Below are 21,994 nucleotides of genomic sequence, written 5' to 3'. Positions count from 1 at the left end.
CCGGATTCAGTTTTATCTCAACTACACGCATGCAGAGATAGAGCACCCTGAGGATCATCCACCTGACACGGTGCAATAGCCTCCTGTAGTTTTCTGGCTTTTCCTGGTGCTGGTGGCAGGGCACTGTGGGTGGAAAGCAAGGACCTACAGAGCTAGGCCCGTACTCTACCTATCAGCCACCCCAGCTCTGCACTGCTGATTTCTGTAGATGCTATGTTTGTTAGCTTTATGATCACAAAACCCAGTAAATTTAAATTTTCATGGGATTGGAGGAGAGGGTGTTAGACATCGTACATGGAATATCTATAAAGTATTATTTAACCGGGAGAAGAGACACTGAAGGGTTCATGTTGAAATTATGCCATGTTTGGGTTCCTGTTACTTTAAATTTACAAACCTGTAACATAACAAATTAAGTCTGAAAGTACAGCTCGTGGAATTTCTTTATATGTGTGTGTGTGTATACACACACGCATATATATATTACTTTGTTATTCATAATGAACCTACAAATAAAACCATCGAGCAGTTAGACTGGTAACCACGGGAACCCTTGTCCATTGGGGCTTTACATGATCGAGTTATGGGGCACACATGGAAGCTCTATGCCATACCTCTGGGGCGACCACTAACTTCTAAGGTACTGTTTCCATACGAAACATCCCATTTTAAAAGGGCAACTTTAACAGAAGGGAATCAGCACAGACCATCTCTCAAGTTCATAACAATCACGAAGCTGCAGAGAGCGCTTCCTGAACCCAGTGCTTAAGAAACTAGGGATGGAAAGCAAACTGTTCAGCCCACGTTTCCAAAAAACCCTAAATCAGCCATAGGGGAAAAAAGGTGTCATGTATTGATGAATCAAAGTAAGAATGACAGATTTCTTACAGAAAACTAAGTAAAAGAGTTAAGAAAAAATAATTGTCAGCTTGAATTTTAAACCCAGGGAAACTTTCCCCAACTCATCCTGTGAGACCTGCCTCACCCAACAGAGCCTCACAAAAAAGATACGTTAAACACAACTATTCCTTATACACACAGGAGCAAAAATTCCTAGTGGAATTGATTAACAAATCAAATTCAACAACACAAAACAAGGCTATTCCACTATGACCAAGTACTTTATCCTAGGAATACAAGGCTGGTTTAGCATTAACTAATAAAATTCACCCCATTAACAGACTAATCAAAAACAGTCTCAGTAGATGAAAAAAAATCTGGTAAAATCCAACATCCACTCCCGATAAAGATGGCTTACAAATCAGTGCCCTCCCCCCACTCTGCTCCTAGACACTGCTCCCTCATTTCCTCTGAGGTCTCAGTCATAACACACAGCTGGAGATGTTCCTTTGAAGCCTGGCTACATGTCACCTCAGCACATAACCAGGATCTCTGAGAGGCGCTTACCAACAACTCGCTTAATCGGAGCAGCATCGGCTTCTCTTGCTTCTGGGTGTTTTCATCCCCTGGCTCTCTGGCACTGAAGGACATAGTCAGCCACTGCACACAGGACCCAAGAAGAGTCTTCCTCCAGGCATTCAGCTCTTCTGCTGACTCTGCCAAGGCTGCTGAGACAGAGTCGGCCACGATCCAACTGCAGCAGGAGACCAAGTGGTAGGGTTACATCTCTAAGGCTGTCTGTATGGCACAGAGGCCCACACTGCCCACTCTTACTTAACATCACACTGACAGTGGGATCAGCACACCAGACAAAAGACAGTCTCTCCAGAGACTCTGTGTGTGTGTGTGTGTGTGTGTGTGTGTGTGTGTGTGTGTGAGAGAGAGAGAGAGAGAGAGAGAGAGAGAGAGAGAGAGATTGTTTCATTAGGTATAGAATACTGGGTTGGCAGTTATTAATTTTTAAACATAATTTCTTTATTGGTTCTTTGGGAATTTCACATCATGTCCCCAATTTTGCTCACCTGTTTCCCCCATAGCCTCCCCTCACCCCTGCAGTGTCCTCCCAAAGAAAGAAAATTTAAAAACCAAACAAACAAAACCCCAACAACAACTCTCTTTCCTTCTTCTTTCGTGCTGGTAGCCCTGGGGGCTGTGTCACACAATATACCCCTTTTGTCCAGTCAGCTCTACCGGCAAATGCTCACTGCAATGAGTCACTGGGCTTCCCCAGACTCATTCTTATCTAGGGTCTCCCCCACCTCCCTACTGTACGTCCAAGAACTGCTGCTTTTTTGGAAGGCTGTTCTATTCCAATATTTAGTGTCTCTGTCCTCTCTACCCTATGGAGACCAGAGACCACACCACCTCACCCAAGGTAGACACTGCAAAACAGCTTCTGGGGGAAGCCACTCTAATAGAACATGATCTCAGGGCGTCAGCCCCCGCCCTCCACATGCAGCAATGCACTTCTCCAGCTGTCATGGCTGCTCTAGTCAGAACTGCCGTGGCATCCACTGGCACAACAGGAAGACAGACACTTCATTAACTTTATACATAGCAAAGAGAAAAAGCGACACTAAGAAGGGAAAGACCACCCAATGGCCTTGGCTTTCATACCTCTTGTGACTACTCAGAGTCTGAAGCATGCTGGGTAAATGGTCCATGAGAGCAAGGAGATCTTTGGTTCTTGCAAATGGAATGAGGTGAGCCAGGGACTCCAGATGCAGCTCATGTTTGGAGAGCCCATCAGCATGAAAAAACCTGTCTCGCACTTGTCTCCATAGGGCCTTCAAGACAGGAGTGACAGCGGAGCACACTAGGCAGAGACAAAGCAGAGGTTACGGTGCACAGTGCAGGGCACCTGTGGGGAACCTCCCTCTAGGAAGCACCTGGCACGGACAACACAAAGCAATAAGGGAAACACTTTTATGTTTACTATAAGTCATGAAGCTGGAGGTGACTGGCTCCAGACTTGAGGCTCAGCAGGGGGAAAGAATTAGATTCACACTGCCTGGACTCAGTAGGAAATCACCAACAACTTCCCTGAGGCAGAGGACAGAGTAATGGGACAAAGGATGACTTAGCTCTCAGTTACTTCCACTCAATCAGAAACAGCCAAACCACCCCCAATTACTGCCCACCCTACTCTGCTTTTCTTATTAGGGACGGATAGACACCCGCAGCTACACCTCAATTCCCAAGGTTAGGAGACAGAGAGGATGTTGAAAATTCTCAACTCTCAGCCTAAAGGGATTACAGTAAGGAGGAACAGAACTGTACCATGCTCCAGAACACAAGTGACAGGGTTTAAGATGGCAAGCCATTCTGCCTTTCAGGGAGAAACTCCCAGCTGCCCCAAAGCCAGCTCTTTCCATACCTCCTGTTGGCCGCATGAAGCATCCTTGTGTCCTGTGCTGGAGATACACATGGATAAGGGGGAGGAAGTCATCCAGGTGCTCCTGCAGGAGCCCCACTCCAGGCTGCCCACACCAGAGCTCAAACTTCAGTAGGTGGGTGCTGCTATGCTGCAGGAGCAGGCTGGCAATGCCCAGGGCTGCCTCTGTCCGTCGGACCAAGCAGTACTCAAGCAGGTCAGCTGGGACCACAGAGGCCAGCACAGGGTCTCTCTGCAGAGTCTGAAGGAATACAGTGTCCAGCTCATGCTTGGCCAGAGTGGGAAGCAGAGCCCCCAGACCGCGAACATACTCGGCCCACCAGAGGAGCTCACTCCGCTGCAGCTGATCCTGCGGGCTGCTCGTCAATAGCTGTACCAGGGTCTTCCCAAGACTGCTCAGTTGTCTCTCCTTTTTTGGAGACTGTACGGCTTTCTGGGTCAGCAGGTGAGCCTCTGGAAGGCCCAGCAGGGCCAGCGTGACCTCTCGAATCTGGACACTTTCCATGTACGGATGCAGTTCCCGCAGGGCCTCCATCTGAGGCAGGGTCTTGGGTGTTGTGGCAGAGTTCACCGTTCTGGCGCGCAACTCTTTCAACACACTTTGGGTAATGGCTTCTGAGTACTTTGCCAGGAGACCCAACTGACCCAGTTTATGGAGAATCGGGGAACTGGCCACCAGTAGCTGAAGGACACCTGCACTGAAGTGGGCTGCTAGGAGCTTCACAAGGATGGGGCTGAGCGTGTGTGGAGGCAAGGCTTTCCGCTCCAGGGCTAGGAACCAACTCTCCAGTGTGGGATGTTTAAGGATGGCCACGAGCACCTCTTCTACTGTCTAAAAAACAAGGTCGGGGCACACCACGTGTAACACAGGGGCAGGGGAGGCCACAGCTGCCCGAAAGCATTCTGTGCTCTCAGGGAAACAAGACAGGAAGCACTTTGCAAACTTGCTCTCTTAGCCCCAAGTTTCGATGCCACTCGCAGGCCAGCTTGCAGCATCCAGCCACACACACGTGCTACACAAGGCCCCAGTCAGCACAGGACACAGCTACTTGGGTCTCACCCTGACCCACTCAAGAGGCTCAGTACAGGTACAAATAAAAGCTGTAGGAGGGCATGGCTATAAAGGAGTGATCCAAAGACGGAACCCAGATTAAGCTGTCATCCCTGTGCAGGGGTTACAGCATCTCGGCCATAGTTTTCTACATTTCTCTACTCTTCCACAGCGGACACACTGTTAAATTCGGGAATGAACAGCTACTATCTGCACCCAGTGGTACCTTGTCAGCAGCTAGCTCAAGTGATGTCATGGACTCCATGTCCAAAAAGAGATCAGACTCAGCACGTATGGCCTCCGCCTTCTGCTGGTTCTGGGCATCCAACTGCTCAGAGTGGATAACCAGGTGCTTAAGGAGATCCAGGAGGAGCTGCAGGAGGGCCGGGCCCACACTTTTGCCCAGCTGTAAGAGACACGTGACCCTTAGACAAAGAAGGGCTGACTAGCCAGGAGTCAGGAGACTGGAGGGGCAGGTTGACAAGGCAGGACTCATACACGGAGCCTGTCTTCCTCCAGGACTGTGAGGCAGTCTCCCCTCACCATGCTTCCCATTGGCCTAAGCTGTACATAAGAAAGCACTTGTGTATACACTTGCTATTTAGGGGAGCTTGGGATAAAGGAAACTTGTGCTCCTAAACCTCAGTGAAATACAAATGTTAACTTTGGCTAAAATAAAGGGAAAGATGGCTCAGCAGGTATAGGTACTTGTCACCAAGAGTGATGACCTCAGTTCAATCCCCAGGATCCGTATATAAAAGGGGAAAATCCATTTCTACATATCATCCTCTGGGCTCGACATGCATGCTCCTGCACATGCACATAAATCAACAAGCACATGCACATAAGTAAGTAAATAAATGAACAAATATGTATTAAGTGTTATACAGCCCAACAGCAGAAAGTTCAACAGTGAGCTGTGGGACTGACAAACCGTGAAGAGCGGGCCTGGCTATCCACTACTGTCCAGGCTACCACAGGAGGACCCTTGTCCTGAGTACACACACTGGCCGCCTCAGCACGGCTGCTTGAGGACAGGGCCCAGCAAAGGAGCAGCAGAACCAAGAGCCCAGGTTCCAGAGCTGGGGTCTGCCTGGTGGTGTATTCTGAGCACTGCGGTGCAGACTCAGACAAGAGCACACTCTGCAGGTGGAGGGCTGGGAGGAAGAGGAGAGCACTGACCTGGCCGAAGTTCTCCACCGTGCTCCTGAGGTAGAGCAGCACCTGCTTGGCTGAGCGCACCATGTGCTGCAGAGCTAGACACGGGACAGCAGCTAGCAGCTGTGTCTCAACGTTCTTGTCCCCAAGGGTGTGGCTCTCATACGCTGTTTGCAGCAAGGCGGAAAAGCAAGAAGATGGGGGAACATGGGGTACAGAGCTGCTGGGCACCTGCAGCGGCTGAGGGATCAAAAAGAACAGAATGGAAAAGAAATTACCTCAGAAGCGGAGGCTGCACACACTGGTGACAACTGGGTAACGTATGAAGGGCACAGCCCCATCCCAACACTAACAGACTGACATCACCTGAAGCCTGCCTGCCCAGAGTGCAGAGCACCTAGCATGAGGTGTGAACAGACCTTTCAGTGAGGAGCTGACTGCCACAAAATTGGGATCTGATCACTGACGTTACCAGGACAAACTGCTGGAAACTAGGAAAGGACCACCCAAAGCAAAACCCTGCTACAAGCTACCTACCTGCCCCGAGTATCTTGTCAAGATGACTGGGAAATGGATAGAAGGAAAAGAAGAATCCAGAACAGTCTGGTCCACCCAGATGACATCTAAATCTACCCACGGGACTTAGGCTACTTGACTCCTTTCAGCTCATGAGCTCAAGGCCACAGATGCTCAGTGGCTCTCAAAGCATGGTCTGCGGACCAGCATAGCAGCAGCATCCCTTGGAACAGTGTGACAAAGGCCGATTCTCAAGATCCACCCATCCCTGTTAACTAGTTCACACTGTGGACAAGGCTTGGCAGCCAGGTTTAACTAAACATCATGAAGGGTAAATCTCAGCTGGGATCCACTCAAGAGAGGGTGAACACCCACTAGCACACAGGAGGAGAGGCACTGAGCTCAGCTGCTTGCTTACTGGTGGGGATCATGCCTCTGTGTAGAGGGTGGCAGTGGCTGTCTGGACATCAGCTCTGAAAGCAAACTGATCAAATCCTGCCCCTCTACTAATAGCTGGTGGAAGTTTGGTATGAGAAGTCCTTCTGTATATATGTTGCTTTTATTGGTTAATGAATAAAGCTTTTTCAGCCAGTGGCTTAGCAAACTAGAAGTAGGTGGGAGAAAGAAGGTGGAGTTAAAGAGAAGCCATGTAGCCACTACTAGAGACAGACATGCAGGAACCTTGCTGGTAGGCCTTGAGTGGTAAAATTTAAAATAATGGAAATGAGTTAATTTAAGATATAAGAGTGAGCTAAAATATGCATAAGCTAATAGGCCAAACAGTGTTGTAATTAATACAGTTTCTGTGTGATTATTTCGGTTCTGGACAGTCAGGAACAAACAGTCTCTGTCTACAGAAGTTCTCTGCACAATAGGTTCCTCATGTGTGTATAAAGGGTGATCTGACCTATCTCTTAGAGGAGGTGGATCAAATGGTTTAAAATATATGTGGTACACCATCACAATATACGTGGTACACCATCACAAGACAAAAGTCCTACGCTATCTGCATTTCTAAACACAATGGAAATGGACCGAATCCACACAAATCCACAGCAAGTTTCGACACACAGCATCACAGCAGGAATCCAGTTTCGGCGTGGAGCTCATGGAGTACTGACAGGACAGGTCTGCTGGCCAAGCACACCAAGGTCACAGAAGACAGCCGAGACAAGCTCTCCACTGTACTTGATAAAGGTGAAGAGGAAAAGGCCACTTCTTGTCCTAAGCCAAAACAGTGAGGAGCAATTACCGTCATCAGGGAACTGCTCGCTCACTTGGGCTGAGCAGTGATGTCGGGCATTCCTCTCTGACGCAGAGGAAATGGGAAGGTTAGGCTCCCCCTCTGTAAACTACAGCATTGGATCATGCAGCAGCACATCCAGCTACGGCATCAGCAAGAAACACAGCGAGTGCAGCTCACCAAGACCTCCTGGGCTTGCTCAGGAATCCAGAGGCTGTAGTAGCTGTGAAACCGGGCAAGCTGCTGACGGCAGAGTGGGCTGGCAGGCTCAAACTTGTCATAAGACTGAAGCAGAAGACACAGAGCCAGGGGATCCCTCTGGGTATGGAGAAGGTCAGTCAGCACCGTAATCAGATACGCCAAGATGCTTTCCCCTACAAAGGAAATAGGTGGGCAGGGTTAGAGAGTAGAGTTAGACCGCTTCTATGACAAACTGACACAGCCTCCTTCCACATGCACATCAGACACGGAAGACTGAATGCCAGCTCCATGAAGGGTCAGATGCCCCCATGGGAAGGAGCAGGCTCCTGCAGTGTTCTGGTTACAGTTTAATACATAGAGAACACATGGTCTGAAATCAGGTCCTCCAGCCTGGACTAGGAGACCAAGCATATATATAGCTGGGACTTGCTGGTAGCTCTCCTGTCCCTTCCTCTGATTTGACACACAGGTCTTTCCCATGAGTAAGGTAGGAGCACACACCGCCTGACCCTCTCTCCAAGTGCAGCATTCCCCAGCTGATCAGATACTCTGAGATGGCCAGCATCCCTTCCCCAGTCATCCGAGCTACCATGCTATCAGACGGCAGAACTATAAGATGAGAACAGCCTACGATCCCTAGGTCTGTGGAATACAGCCACAAGAGAAACCTGGTCAGAAAACAGACTTTACCCTCAAACCACTGCTACAGGGGCACATGTGTTATGGTAAAGTCTAGGTACTCCGAACTCCTATGATCTATGAGTGCTCTCAGGTCTAAGATACTTGGGAAACCCAACAAATAGCCAAGATTCATCCTTATCCTGAAAGCAGGACTGCTCAGGGTAATAGCTGGTTCCACGGGGACATGTGAACACATTCTTCAAGGACCGCACTGCCAGCAGCTGGCTCAGCTGTACATTCCTCCCTGTGCTCTGAGCTGCAGGCTGAGGACCTTTTACTAGGGGGTATCTGTCTGTGGCTCTTCACACTTTTAGCCCCTCTCACCCCGACCCCAACCCCACAGAAACCCTGGTGACGCACAGGTACCTGCTGTATTTTCTGTCCCAAGGAGCAGCTTATTCCTGGCTTCCAGAGCTGCAGGAACCAGAGCACTGAAGGGGAAGGTGAGCAGAATCATATCTTCATCTAACAGGAACCCGATATCCTCGTCCAGGCCTTCACTGCCTTCCACCAGGACATCCACCATGTCCAGCACATCTGAGACAGAGAGAGGAGGCTAGTTTATCAAGGAGCCACCATAGGATCCCACTGTAAACAGCCCAAGATAGAAAGAGGCAAGAGAATACTTAAAAAAATAAAATAAAATAAGAAACAAAAAATTCAAACTTCTCTCAGGGGAAAACACTTCCTAGAGCTTGAGAGATGAAGACACTGTCTTCAGTTTTTATGGCATTTGACTAAGTACAGGCTAACCACTTAAAGGTTAACTAAAGCCCAAGACCCGTGTTCAAACAAGCAAGCTGACACTTGAGAGGGCTACAGCACAGACCAGCACACGGGCATCTAGGTTCAAATCCTCAAGTTGCTAGGAAGTAACTGTGAGAGCCAACGTGACTTGGCCTCCGTCCCGAGCTCTTTTAAGTATATATTAAAGGAGGGCAGCAGCTCCTTCCATCATAGAGCTGTGATGAAGATTCTGTGAGCTCTATAAACAACAGTGTCAGTCAACAGACCTTAACAACACACAAACAGAACACCCAGCAGTAAGTTCTCCACACACAGCAAAGTGTGAGAAGACCTTGTCCTGTCTAACTCACTACTGTAGCACAGAGAGGGTCTGGGCATGGAACCTACCATCGATATGGGAGATGGGAATGCTGACATCATCTGCATCTTGCTTCCCCACAGTGGCCTGCAGGGTGCTGGCTTCCTGGACAAACTCAGAAGCTTTGTCCGTATATGAGTGAGGACTCACCACCAGTGTCAATAAAATCTGAACAAAACGGGACAGGCGAAGACAGTCACATGGCAACAAGAGAAAAAGCCCAAAAAGACTTGGTCAAAACTAGAGGAAGGAAGAAAATGCCAGGTGCCCTTGTTAAGAACAACATAACTTTCTTTTTGTTACATGATGTGGGAGTGATTTCTTTCTAATCTGTTGCTTTCACTGGTTAATTAATAAAGAAACTGCCTAGGCCCATTTGATAGGCCAACCCTTAGGTGGGTGGAGTAGACAGAACAGAATGCTGGGAGAAAGAAGCTGAATCAGGGAGTCGCCATGATTCTCCCACTCCAGACAGACGCAGGTTAAGATCTTCCCTGGTAAGCCACCTCGTGGGCTACACAGATTATTAGAAATGGGTTAGATCAATATTTAAGAGCTAGCCAATAAGAGGTAGGAACTAATGGGCCAGGCAGTGTTTAAAAGAATACAGTTTCCGTGTAATTATTTCGGGGTATAAAGCTAGCTGTGCGGGCGGCCGGGTGCCAGAACGTAGCCCGCCGCTTCCCCTTACAACAGTTACACAATTTTAAAAGGATCTCTTCTATTCTACTGCTTTGCAACTTGGCTTTTTGGATAACCTTATTTGTTCATACAAAAACAAACTTCCCAATGAGGTGAAGCGGCATGTGGTGGCATACTGCTATCTCAGATGCTAACACTGAGAAGAAAGCCACATCTGTCTCCATGGAGCTATGCACTCACACGCTCCAGGAACTGAATGACGGCTTCCTTGTGCTCTTCTGCAGTGCCATCCAGGTGCTCCAGCCACAGCTCCAGCTCTTTCCACGTGTGTTCGAACACACCGGTGTCCCGAAGAATCTGTTGGCAGCAGAGCCATGCAAATGTCAGAACAGATCCTGTTTGCTGTGCAGCTGCAAGATTCATACCAAGGTGCCAGAGCACAGGGGCTGCATGCACCACTCTCAGGTGTACTCCACAAGCTCGTCTCCTAGGATGGACCCCCCACTGCTGAGGACACAGGCCAAAGAGATCACTCCATGCCCCGTGGGGACAACGTGGTTCCTTTCTTACTGCTGTGTACTCATTTGCCTTTCCTAACCTGGTAGAACCAGGTGGTGCTTAGGGAACTATTTTTTTATCTGGATTTTCACGAAGACTAAGTAAGTATATGTCATGACCCCTCCCAGTGGCTCAACTATAACTGGGGGAACTCTAAGCCTAGACAAGAAGAATATCATTCCTACCAGGGCAGAGCTTGGTGTGAGGCAGGACCTCAGATTGCCAAATAACGATACCCTTAGTGGTCGGCAATGAAGGCGATTCAGGGGCACGTGCTCTCGTGGCCCAGGGCCCAGCAACAGTGCGCACCAAACTTCCTTGGACTGTCAGTCCCACCTCCACAGTTATTAGTCACGACAAGTGGCTGGGGCGTCTAAGTGGTCGGCGAGGAAATGAGAAGACGGGGCAGGGATTCAAACAGGGTAGTCTTCAGGCAGCCCAGAGAAGAAGCTCAAAAGGCAGTCAGACTTTGAAGGAAAACTGCAAAGTAACACCATGGCACTCTAAAGGCACTAACTGCCACTGTCAGTGTGTCTGAGAAACTAACGGTATGGAAATCTGGTCTCAAACCCAGGGAGTCTCGACTACCAGTACATGTTATGATGCCTGGCTGAAAAAGTAGTCCTGGAAGAGTGAGCGCCACAGGCAAGAAAGAAGAGCAGAGGACCAAATCCTCACTCCTGCACACTGACTTTGGAGACCAAGTCAAATATGTGGAAGGCTCAGAGAAGAACCATGTGGGAATGAGGGACTAGTCACAGTTCTCAAACAGTTTCCTATGGGAACAGAATATATGGAGAGTCTGTACTGTGAGAGCTGTGACTGACTGTTTCATAGTTCACCTTCCTGGAATGCACATGTGCACACAAGCATGCACGCACAAACACACACACACACTAAATAAAAATATGATAATTTAAAATGTACTATGCTCCAAATAAAAGCTCACACAAATCTACTGTACTCCACCACACACCCAATCACCCACCATAAGGAAGGCCAGGTACACACTCTGTATTTGTCCATGAGAAACTGCTGCTGCTACTGACCTTTATGATCAGAAGTTTGGTGGATGACTTGAGCTGCAAATGGCCACTATTCACAAACATCTTCATCAACAGGTAAAAAACCGAGCGTTCTCCTCCAATGATTTCCGCATCGTGGCTTTCCTAGAGTTTGGACATTAGTTCAAACTGGTAAGATGTACAGTTAACAAGGGCCACAACTCACTGAGTAAACATGTGATTGCACGCCCAGGACACGCACTCTTTATCTCATTTTAGCTACCATTCAGTGAGGAGTACTGGGACTTTACACATAGAAAACCTTAGGTTAAGTCATTCATTCAAAACCTCCAACAGCCATGGCGACAAGCACAGCAGCAAGAACGCAGACACATCTCTGTGGGCCGCAGCTCTAGGATCTTCATGCATATGGCTCACTTCATCTTCCCTTCAACCTAGGAAGTGGCATAGCTGTTCCCCCATTGGGCTCACATAGAAATCAGAGTTCTAAAAGTTAATTATGTGCTGGAAACCAAGCTCTCTCTGGAGTAGACACTGCACAGGTAGGTAGTAAAGAGCCGCCTCGGCCAAGGCTGCACTGTTGTGTTTCATCAGGACACTGTGTGAACCCTAACCACTCAGTGGATTCAGCACAGTCTTCTAAAAAAGCTTCCAGGCATTGAACACAGGCCTTAGAGGGCTACAGAGCCTTGGCCTCAGAGCCCGGGCCACTCTCTGTAATGTGTCACAGCCCTTGGTGAAGAGGCCGACCCCCAGTAAGACAACTTGGTCCAGTACACAGTGCCAGCAGAGAAGGCACACTGAGAAGCGTGAGGTGGGTGGAGCACAGCGCGTCGACTCGTGTCCTAACGCTGCCATTGCTTTCACAGTAAGAGCCTCTTTGGTGTACAAAGACGGTCGCAGTGTGGCACCCTGTGACACTCACAAAGCCACACCACAGAGCACCAAAGGACACAGCACTGTGCCACTTGCCAGCCCTTCTCCTAGCAACTGCTTCTGCCTTCACTGTTTCTGTCATTCTTTAAAGACTCGCCCGAACACACCCAGGCAAGTGATTCACCAGCAGATTCTGCCTCAAAACACTGACTTCTTGATACACAAACAAACAGTGTGGTTATTCATTAGTGTCTTGTTAATTTTAGAGGACATGTTTGCCCTTCCACTTTTACTTCCACAGAGTTTTCTTTTTAGGAGTTCCTATAAAGGAGTACAGGAATTACGCTTCTCTTCTTCAATCCTTTATTTCTTCTAGAGATAACAGGTGTCCTGTTTTCCGTCATGTCTTTCTAGTAATGATCTGTGCACATACATGTAAATGAATAGTTTAGTGAGAATGCAAATATGTACACACATTCACATGTGTATTCCCCCTTTAAAAACATAACTTATAAATATAACTGTTTCTCTCTTTTATTGTCTTATTGGCACATATGCACGGGCTCACACACCCTCCTGCAAATGCTGTCTTCCTGACTTGCTGCTGACTCCACAGCACAGGACAATTTGGATTGCTTCTGTTTTTAAGATAAGGCCCAGCCAGGCGGTGGTGGCGCACGCCTTTAATCCCAGCACTCGGGAGGCAGAGGCAGGCGGATCTCTGTGAGTTCGAGACCAGCCTGGTCTACAAGAGCTAGTTCCAGGACAGGCTCCAAAACCACAGAGAAACCCTGTCTCGAAAAACCAAAAAAAAAAAAGATAAGGCCCAAGTTTCTTGTATTTAAAAGAAAAAAAAAGGTATGAAGGAGAGGTAGCTCAGTGGCTTAACCAGGATCAACAAGGCTTTGGGTTCGAGCCCTAGTACCAGGGTGAAAAAACTTTCTGAACTTTCTAAGTATATCATCAAGATCTATTGGTCCAGCTCAGCTGGTATGAAACTCTATCAACATCTAACGTGTCACTTCAGGATGGAGACTGCTGAAGGCTGGGAGGAGGGCTCTGGACAGCACTGCCTGGGCCCACCACATAGAGCTGGAGTACTGCAGAACCGTCCTAAGCACTCTCGTATGATGAGCGGTCAAAGTACCTTGTGCAGCCTACCATGTGCCGAGTCCTTATCCAGGATGATTTGTCCTCAACTCGGAAAGAGAAAACCCAGTGCCACAGCATTCTTAGACCTTTCTGGAAATGTGTGTATAAATGCCAACATACATTTCCAGGCTACTGGTTCCATATAAAAATTGTACATAAGAACCAAGTCATTTACATTATTAAATATTTTAAGATCTTTGATCTTAACTAGATAGTTACATTTATCTTACACAATTTTGACTATATTCACCTATACCATCTTTATAAGGTGATCTGCTTAAATTGTGAATGTATTTTCACTATACTATGTATACAGCAAAGCAATGAACCTAGCTACTCTCTGAAGACAGATTTATTCTTGTCAAGAGTATTTCAAATGGAAAAGATTTTATAGATCTCTAGGCTGTGACAGCTTTCCAAAATTCACTTATTAAATGTGCCCAATTTTAAGTAACTTTTCCTCTAGGGTGTTGCAACTGTCAATGCAGTTTAATTAAATATTGTTACCAAATTAAAAAAAAAAAAGAACCAAGCCATTATATGATCTGAGCTACTCAGAAGCACACTTAAGCTTGTTGGCCATGCCCTCAGCGCACAGCAGGAACAGATCTGGGGTTCAAGGGTACAGGTGAGCACCAGTACCTGCTTACCTTCCCTCCGTGAGGTAATATTCTGATCCCAGCAGACATGCAAACCCAGCGCCTGTCTCTGCCAGCCTCGGCTTTCTGCTGGCATGGTGGCAATCCCACCTTGACCATTGAGGTGTGCGGGGTCAGAACAAAGGAGAGGTGATGTGCCTTGTTTGCAAAAATGCTGACTGACAAGGTGTGAGGAGATGGAGAGAAAAGCCAGCCTGGCAAGTTGGGAGCAGGAGACTGGAACTTTCACTTCCTACCTGTGCCTTCAGCCACAGAAACTTGCTAGCAGGCAGTTCCAGGGCCACCTTCAGCATGTGGTGCTGTAAGATGGGAGGGACCTCCTTAGGAGGGCCCTGCTCAGAGATGATTCCTGCACAGAGATCAGGAAAACACAAGGTTACCCAGAGCTGACACCCTGGCCCACATACCCTCTACAGGGCTCTCCTTTCTGCTGCCCAGGCAGCCCTGCCTGGGAGCCGCTCCCACAGCTTGGTTGGCTTTCCCTTCTATACTCTCACTGCTATCCTAAGGGTTCACTTAATGTGTGTTTATGGGGGCCCAATTATCAAAAGAAATAGTGGTACAAATAAGTAATGGTGGTGGATCATATCGGCCAGTAAACCTCAGCTCCTAGACTCTGCTGTAGTTTATTGGACTGTCCTTTATCCCCACTGGCAGAAACAGAGGCAGCCTGCCTACCGTCCCTTAAGACCCACCTTTTAGGAGTTTGCTGAAGTCAAAGTTGTACTGCATGATCATGTGGGGGACAACCTGTTGGTAGAGGCATATGACCTGGAGCAGAACAGCTTTCAAAAGGATGGTTTCTGCATCATCTGCACCAAAGGGAGACAGCTTGCTTTAGGTCAAATACTTGCTCTTTGTCCCTGATCAGAGGAGCATTCATCCCACAAGTGAGAGCCAACTGCATGCTGAATACTCAAGCTACAGAAACCGTAACAACTACATTTAAGGACCAGTGTGGTAACAGGACAGACACTGTTCCTCGGACGTGGTCTTAAGGCCGCTTCACTGCTGCAGCCTGGTCAGGTCAAGGCTACCAGTCTTCATCTGAGCGACAGAGATACACAGTAAGGGCTGCCCTGTGGTGCTGCTATAAGAATTAACCAAGACGTAGATATGGAAAAGCACACCTGCCAACAAGAGTGGCTCAGAGCCCGCGTCCGCCTGCACAGCACCTAGAGTCCTCACCCGTCTACAAAGCAGCAGCAGTCAAGTCCTCAGAGAGCCATGGCGCTGGCATAGAGACTGAATGCACTGCTAACAGATACTAAGATTCAATCTACAATTCCATCTAATGCTTCTCCCTAAACAAAAAAGGGTACACGATCTCTTCATAGCCAGAAGAGATTTGATACAGAGCTACTTGAGGATTCTCTTGGAGCAGCCATCCCAGGCTGCCCGTCATCTCTGTCCCAGGCCAGGAACAGTTACAGTAACTGAAGCCCTCACCATGCTGGACAGCCTTAGAGGCGGCAGGAGTCTTGTTATTGCTCTTCTTCCCTTTCCCATGGTCTTGTTTAACCTCTTGCTTTTTAAATGACTGCCAGACCCAAATAACCGTGTTCAGATCTGGCAAAATCTAAGTGAGAAAGAGAAGTGAAGAATCAGTTGCTTGAAACATAAAAAGAAATCACAGCACTGAATGCACTAACAGGGAAAAAGCAAAAACAAAGGCAGAGAGGAAAGAGGAGCAAGCACATGTGAACGCAAGTGTCATGTACACAAGCAGGAGGGTGGGTGAGAGCAGGCTCACAGCTGCAAGCCTGCTTCTGCAGTATATCCTAGAACTACACTTGCTCTCTCACCTGCAAGCCTGCTTCTGCAGTATATCCTAGAACTACACTTGCTCTCTCACCCTTCTTGGGACAGCTCTAGTAACTAAATGGCCAAGCACCACTAGGGTGCTCGGCACTGCCAGTGTACAGAAGCCATAGCTGTTAGCAGAATTAGCCATGGGGGAAGCAGGAGTCCACCCACTAGCATTTGCTTTTACCTGAGCCTAGTACCATCAGTGTGCGCAGGGCAGAGGGAAGAGACACAGCACAGCCCCTAGTGAGCCACAGGTCCCACTGCTTCTATGCAAAGGTGAGTGCACGGTCTGACTCTTAGCTCACTCAAGGACCTGTTCTACGTGAGACACACAAGCGAACATTTATCAGCTGCACCTGCCCACTGGCTTCTACTACCAGCAGCTAAGAGGACACACTCCTTGGCTCCCACCCATGTTCCCAGGACAGCCCTTTCTTCTGAATTTGGTGAAGGGGTTTGCAGCAAAAACTCAGACAGGGACCTGCACGCACCTTGCTCAAAGCTTCTCTGAAGAGCTGAACAAACTCTTCCATCATCTCAGCTGTGTACACGCCGGAATCTTGCCAAGCGTCCTTATCCAGACAGTGGTCAACTGTCTTCAACGCTCTCTTCAAAATGACCGAAATAAGGGATAATGCTGAGTGTTTCACAGGTATGCTGTCCAACTGGGAAGGAAAGAGAATGAAATCCATACATGTCTCCAGGTGGACACCTGGGCATGGCAGGCTCTTGTTCCTCAGGTCACTACTGGGGGAAAAAGCATAGGAGCTGGCTGGACTCTACAGTGAGAAGAGGTGATGTGGGGACCTTCCCCACAGACATCTATTCTGACTACAGCCGTCGCCAGGAAAGCAATTCCAAAGGAGCTTCTACTTCCCAGTCAGCCGTCTCTGACCAGCACTGGGCCAGGACAGACTGCAGCGACAGCACAGGAGCCCCCAGGAGACACCTGGCATCCACAAGCATCCACATAAAGAGAGGTAGAAAGAAGGCAAGAGAAGATGTCAGACCGTTCACCTCTATGAGGACTAAGCAACTGTGATGGCCTGGATAAAATCTGTCCCCCGGAGGTTCATATGTTAGAAGCCTGGCTCCAGTGTGGTGGTACTGAGAGGTAACAGAACCTTTGGGAGGGGGATCACTGAGTAGGCTTCAGTCTTGAACTAACACAGCTCTCCTGAGAGAAAGTGTTGTCATGGAAAGAACAAAACTGAGGCAAGCCTAGTGGTGCATACATATAATTCTAGCACCCAGGGGACTGAGGCAGGAGAACCACAGTGAGCTGACCATCACAAAAACAAAGAAAACGAAAGCAGCCCTGCCCTGGTCTCTGGCTTCCTTCCTCACCAGGTGTTCCCGCCCATTTCTCCAGGCATTCTACCTTTCCCTTTGCTCATCCGCTCAGCTGTCACTAGAGCCTAACCGCACACGGTCACTCAACCTTGGGCTTTCCGCTCTAAAGCGGTGACAAGCACACAACTTACGGTGTCGTGACAGTGACAGAGGATGACAGTGACAGAGGATAGCGCAGCACAGACAGCAGCCACGCAGACTTCTGACCGTCAGAACGCTCCTCCAGTGTCAAGGTCCTCGATGACCTCAGAGGCTGAGCAGTGCTCAAGGACCATAGATCCCATTATCAAAAAGAGGAAATGGGTCCAGGCCGTGGCCAGGATTAGTGCATTCTTCAGCCACCATCCTGCTGGTCTGGCACACAGAAGTAGAGACCCTGGCCCTATACCAATTCTAGCAGAATGTGCACCTTTCCAGGACCCCCAGGGGTGTGTGGAGCTCTGGGTGGAATAGTGGAGATTTACATGAAACACAAAAGGCCTTCTGACTGTTCTTATTAACCATGATGGCCTAGTACCCCAGACTGCGGGCAGTTTCAGCTTTAAGCAAATGTTGTACACGTAAGGACAGAGATGTGTTCCAAACTCAGGAATGGCTTCATAGCTGGGATCCCTTTCAAAGGCAGGTCTTAAAAAGGGTTCCCAAGTGCCCACAGTGCAGGGAGCACAGAACTAACCCAGGACTCGAGACCCTGCTGCCGAATCCTTCTCACTTCCCACTTCTACAAGCAAAGGCTCCTCTTTCTAACTCTGAAATACATGCTGTTGGAAAACTTCTCAGAGGAAAGCAGAGAGCAAAACTCAACTCACAACTGCAACCCTTAGAAGCCATTCACTTCCATGTGTCCCCAACATGTAAAAAGTCTCAGCTCTTGGCAAGGGCATAGGCTGTGGCTCAACGGATCTGGGCCAGCACAGAATGGCTGCCACTAGGAGAGACAGCTATGTGCTCAGTCACTCCCGAGCCGCTCAGTCCAGGAGATGGGACACCCCTCTAGAGATAAAACCCTGGACCTGGAAGGGAAGGCAGCCTGTTGTCTGACTGCAGAGACTAGGCAGGGGAAGAGTGCAAACGAGGCCTCCAAGGAAGTGCAGCCACTGAGTTCTTTCCCGTTTTTCTTGAGGCCCCTGGGAAAATGTTAATCTCTCCACACAGCAGACGGGACCTGATATTGCGATGATTTGTCACAGAGAACAAAAGCCCTTTCTGTCTAGTCCCACACAGGTCACCTCTCCTGACACACTGTACACTCAGCACGAACCCCGAATGGGGCATCAAAGGGCTCCCCGCATTCTCAGGAACTGAGGCCGACACACGCCTGTGCAGAGCACCATGGCTCCTGTCACATAACCACCTGCCCTCTCTGGAAGGCTGGGCATGGCTCTCTGCGTGCCAAGACTCTCGGTGGACATCAGACTACTTGGGCTTAGAATGGGCTGCCAGAGTCCAGCACCAGGTGTATCAACAATCAACAACCATTCTCGTAAAACTAGAACACTGGTTAAACAAACAAACAAACAAAAAACCAGGAACCCTCCAAATGTTGCTTCTGATGGGAAATGGGGGACCTCTACCAGAAATAAGATGTGAATTTTTTTGAAGTTTATTTTTATTTATATGCATGTGTGTCTATGTGTGAATATGAGCACATGAATGCAAGTGTCTGCAGAGGTCATGAGAAGGGTGTCAGATGTCCTGGAGTTGGAGTTACAGCAGCAGTAAGCTGACCAACATGGGTGCTGGCACAAACTGGAAGAAAACCAAGTGCTCTTAGCTACTAAGAAAAGATGTGAAATTTAAGTATCATTTTTTTTTTCTCCAACACTACCTGAAAAAAGCTGCCCCTCAAAGTAAATGTTCCCCAGAAATCCTAACACTTGGTCGAAAAGGCCCTTGAAATAAATAAGAGAGTTGGGCAGTGGTGGCACATGCCTTTAATCCCAGCAATCGGGAAGCAGAGGCAGGCGGATCTTTGTGAGTTCGAGGCCAGCCTGGTCTACAAGAGCTAGTGCCAGGACAGGCTCCAAAGCTACAGAGAAACCTTGTCTTGAAAAAACAAAAAACAAAAAAAGAAAGAAAGAAGAGAGTTTGGTCCCACTGTTTCCAGAGAGCCTGAAATAGTGAAGTTCTACTGCAGAAACTTCCCATACCCACACGGGACTACAGACATGTGTGTGGAGGGATGGGGTCCTCACAGTACGCTGAAGCAGGGATGAGGACACCATGCTAGTCACCTCTGGAAGGAATGCTAACCGCAAGTGAATGGATTTGCCCCTCACAGGTGACTTCAAACTAAAACCCTGTCTGACAAAACAGTCAAATGCGGTCAGCAGAGGGCTCTGCAAGAGAAAGCTGGTGTTTGTGTCTGTGTGTGACTTACCTTTGTTTTTATGTGTGTGAATGTTTTGCCTTATGTATATTTGTCTGTGCACCACGTTTGTACAATGCTAGCAGAGGCCAGAAGGTGTCAGATCTCCTGAAACTGGAGTCACAGATAGTTGTGAGCCACCATGTGCAAAGACCAGACTTGGGACCTCTGGAAGAGCAGCCAGTGCCCTTCCATCGGCCCATCTCTCTCTCTCTGTGACTTACATTTAATGCCTGAGTGAACATGACCTTATTGCACACCAGAGGCACTGTGGTCACCATCACCATCGCAAGGAGTCTTGGTAAGGGGATAAACTCTCTGGTCCAAAAGGCCTGGGAAATCTCTGGTTGGGCCTCATAGATCTGAAAGAGGGAAGAAAGAGAGTGGGTTATGAATGGAAGAAAGTACTAACTGTAAGAACCCCAGATCCACTCACACACTGTACACAGCTATCAGAACAAGGGCTCCCCCCCCCCCCTTTTTTCAAGACAGGGTTTCTCTGTGTGTATTCCTGGCTGTCCTAGAACTGGCTCCGTAAACCAGGCTTTGAACTCACAGAGATCCAACTGCTTCTGGCTCCTAAGGGCTAGGATTAAAGATGTGAGCCAACATTGCCCTGTTAATCACACTGTCCTTTTAAAGCTCCACAAAAATCCTTCAAAGAGAGATATTTAACATACAAATGTGTTATGGTATCGAAGCTGGACCCCAGTGGGATTACCAGCCACACAGTAAGCAAGCCGCATCATAAGGACTCAAGCCAAGCTATAAAACCCCACAAGTGCCCCTTCAGCAGCATGGGGCTAGACAGTGTCAGAAGTAGCTCTTAGGATAGATGCTGGCCCCAGGGCAGCTTCCCCAAGGTGAGTGCTTCTCATGGGATTCTGCAGAGGCCTGCAAACATAGGTTCTCTAAGAAAACCAGGAAATGTATGAGTAAAACAGCTGGTATTACAGGTAATGCCAGGACCAAACGGAGACACAAGCAATCAATCATGGGACTTTCCCCGATCAGGAAGACCATAAATTAGAGAGAAAGTTTATTTAGCCACATCAGGTGTCACTACTATGGTTCTATTGATTGTTTTGATTGATCTGAAAATTCAAAATCCACAGGTCTTTGAACGTCAACAATAGTGGTGAAGTGTCATATCTTACAGCATTTCAACAGATGCCTCAGAGTGTAAGAGTACTTGGTGCACAAGTACACGGACCTGTAGTTCAACGCCCCAGAACCCACATAAAACACCAGGCATGACTGCGTAGGTACCTGCAACCCCAGTGCTGCGTGTGGGAAGACACAGGAAGGTCCCTGGGCCTGCGAAGACCTTGCAGAGGTGGCACAAAGATTACAAAATCTACCCCACCCCCACCAAGCATTCAAGAATGGCCGTGTGATCTAGAGCTGTGCTGGCAGAGGAGTGGGGCTGGGAAGGGATTAGTCCGCACCACTCTGACACTTCACTCCCCGCAAGTAGTACAGTCCTCTCCAGACTCCACAGACACAGCCCAACTCCCAGTCAGAAAGGAGCTCAAGCGCGTCAAAAGGAGAATCCCAAATACAGCTACTGAGAAGCCGATGCTACTAGAGGACAAGGCCACCAAATTCCACGTCTAAAGAGCCCCTTGTCCCCAAGACAGGGCTTCACTGCACATCCCAACAGACCTCTGTACCTTGTTCAGCAGCTTCACGTTGTTTAGCCAAGTGAACTGCACTCTTGGGAGAAAGGAAAAGGTGACTTCCTTGAAGTATCTTGTCAACAGGTCCGGGCACACCTTCAGAACATTCACCACCAGACTGGCCACCAGCTCATCCCCAGCCGCAGTTTTCAAACTCAACAAGAAGTGCAAGAGTGTCAAGTTGCCTCCTCTGTTAGGGACAGGGACAAGGCCAGAGGGTCAGCAAGAGAAGTCGCTCTCAGGAACACAGCAGTCACATAGGAGAGAGTACCCGATGGGGTATGACGTGGCCTGCAGGGGAGCCCTAGGGAAGAAATCCATGGGGAAAGAGCCATGGTGTCCCCAAGCAGACAAAGGCATCTTCAAGCACACGATGAAGATGAAGAGTGAAGCCGGGCCTGATAACATGCTGCTGAACACTGCTCAAGAGGCTTAAGCGGGGAGATCATTGTAAGCAGGCACACTCTGCACCAACCCGGCCAACAGACAAAAGCCCGCTGAGAGTAAACCTCAGTCGGGAAGCACCAGGCCCAGGATCTCTATGGCTGCAGCTCCAGAGCTACTACTTCAGAGCATCCAGACGCTCCAGACTCTGTCACCTGCTCACTAATTAAGGGCTCACC

At 48.6% G+C, this 21,994-nt stretch overlaps 1 protein-coding gene across 1 annotated transcript in view; it reads right to left on the bottom strand.

Annotated features, from left to right (window-relative positions):
* Urb1 (URB1 ribosome biogenesis homolog) overlaps positions 1-21,994 on the bottom strand; it is a 63,074-nt gene that overhangs the window by 24,487 nt on the left and 16,593 nt on the right. Inside the window, exons 9-24 of the mRNA XM_041673393.1 lie at positions 21,366-21,561; positions 19,917-20,054; positions 16,463-16,636; positions 15,612-15,741; positions 14,858-14,974; positions 14,399-14,511; positions 11,500-11,619; positions 10,133-10,249; positions 9,280-9,418; positions 8,512-8,682; positions 7,444-7,637; positions 5,529-5,744; positions 4,573-4,752; positions 3,278-4,127; positions 2,518-2,716; positions 1,408-1,594 (exon numbers count right to left, since the gene is read on the bottom strand). Of these exons, the coding sequence (XP_041529327.1) occupies positions 1,408-1,594; positions 2,518-2,716; positions 3,278-4,127; positions 4,573-4,752; positions 5,529-5,744; positions 7,444-7,637; positions 8,512-8,682; positions 9,280-9,418; positions 10,133-10,249; positions 11,500-11,619; positions 14,399-14,511; positions 14,858-14,974; positions 15,612-15,741; positions 16,463-16,636; positions 19,917-20,054; positions 21,366-21,561 (3,241 nt within the window). The remainder of the gene's footprint in view (positions 1-1,407; positions 1,595-2,517; positions 2,717-3,277; positions 4,128-4,572; positions 4,753-5,528; positions 5,745-7,443; positions 7,638-8,511; positions 8,683-9,279; positions 9,419-10,132; positions 10,250-11,499; positions 11,620-14,398; positions 14,512-14,857; positions 14,975-15,611; positions 15,742-16,462; positions 16,637-19,916; positions 20,055-21,365; positions 21,562-21,994) is intronic.

The sequence above is a fragment of the Microtus oregoni genome, unplaced genomic scaffold, assembly GCF_018167655.1.
Source record: "Microtus oregoni isolate MIOR12 unplaced genomic scaffold, Mior012 000023F_ref0000262, whole genome shotgun sequence".
In the NCBI taxonomy this organism is placed as follows: Eukaryota; Metazoa; Chordata; class Mammalia; order Rodentia; family Cricetidae; genus Microtus; species Microtus oregoni.
The sequence above is the reverse complement of the archived record's forward strand: the minus strand, read 5'-3'. Positions and strand labels throughout refer to the sequence as shown.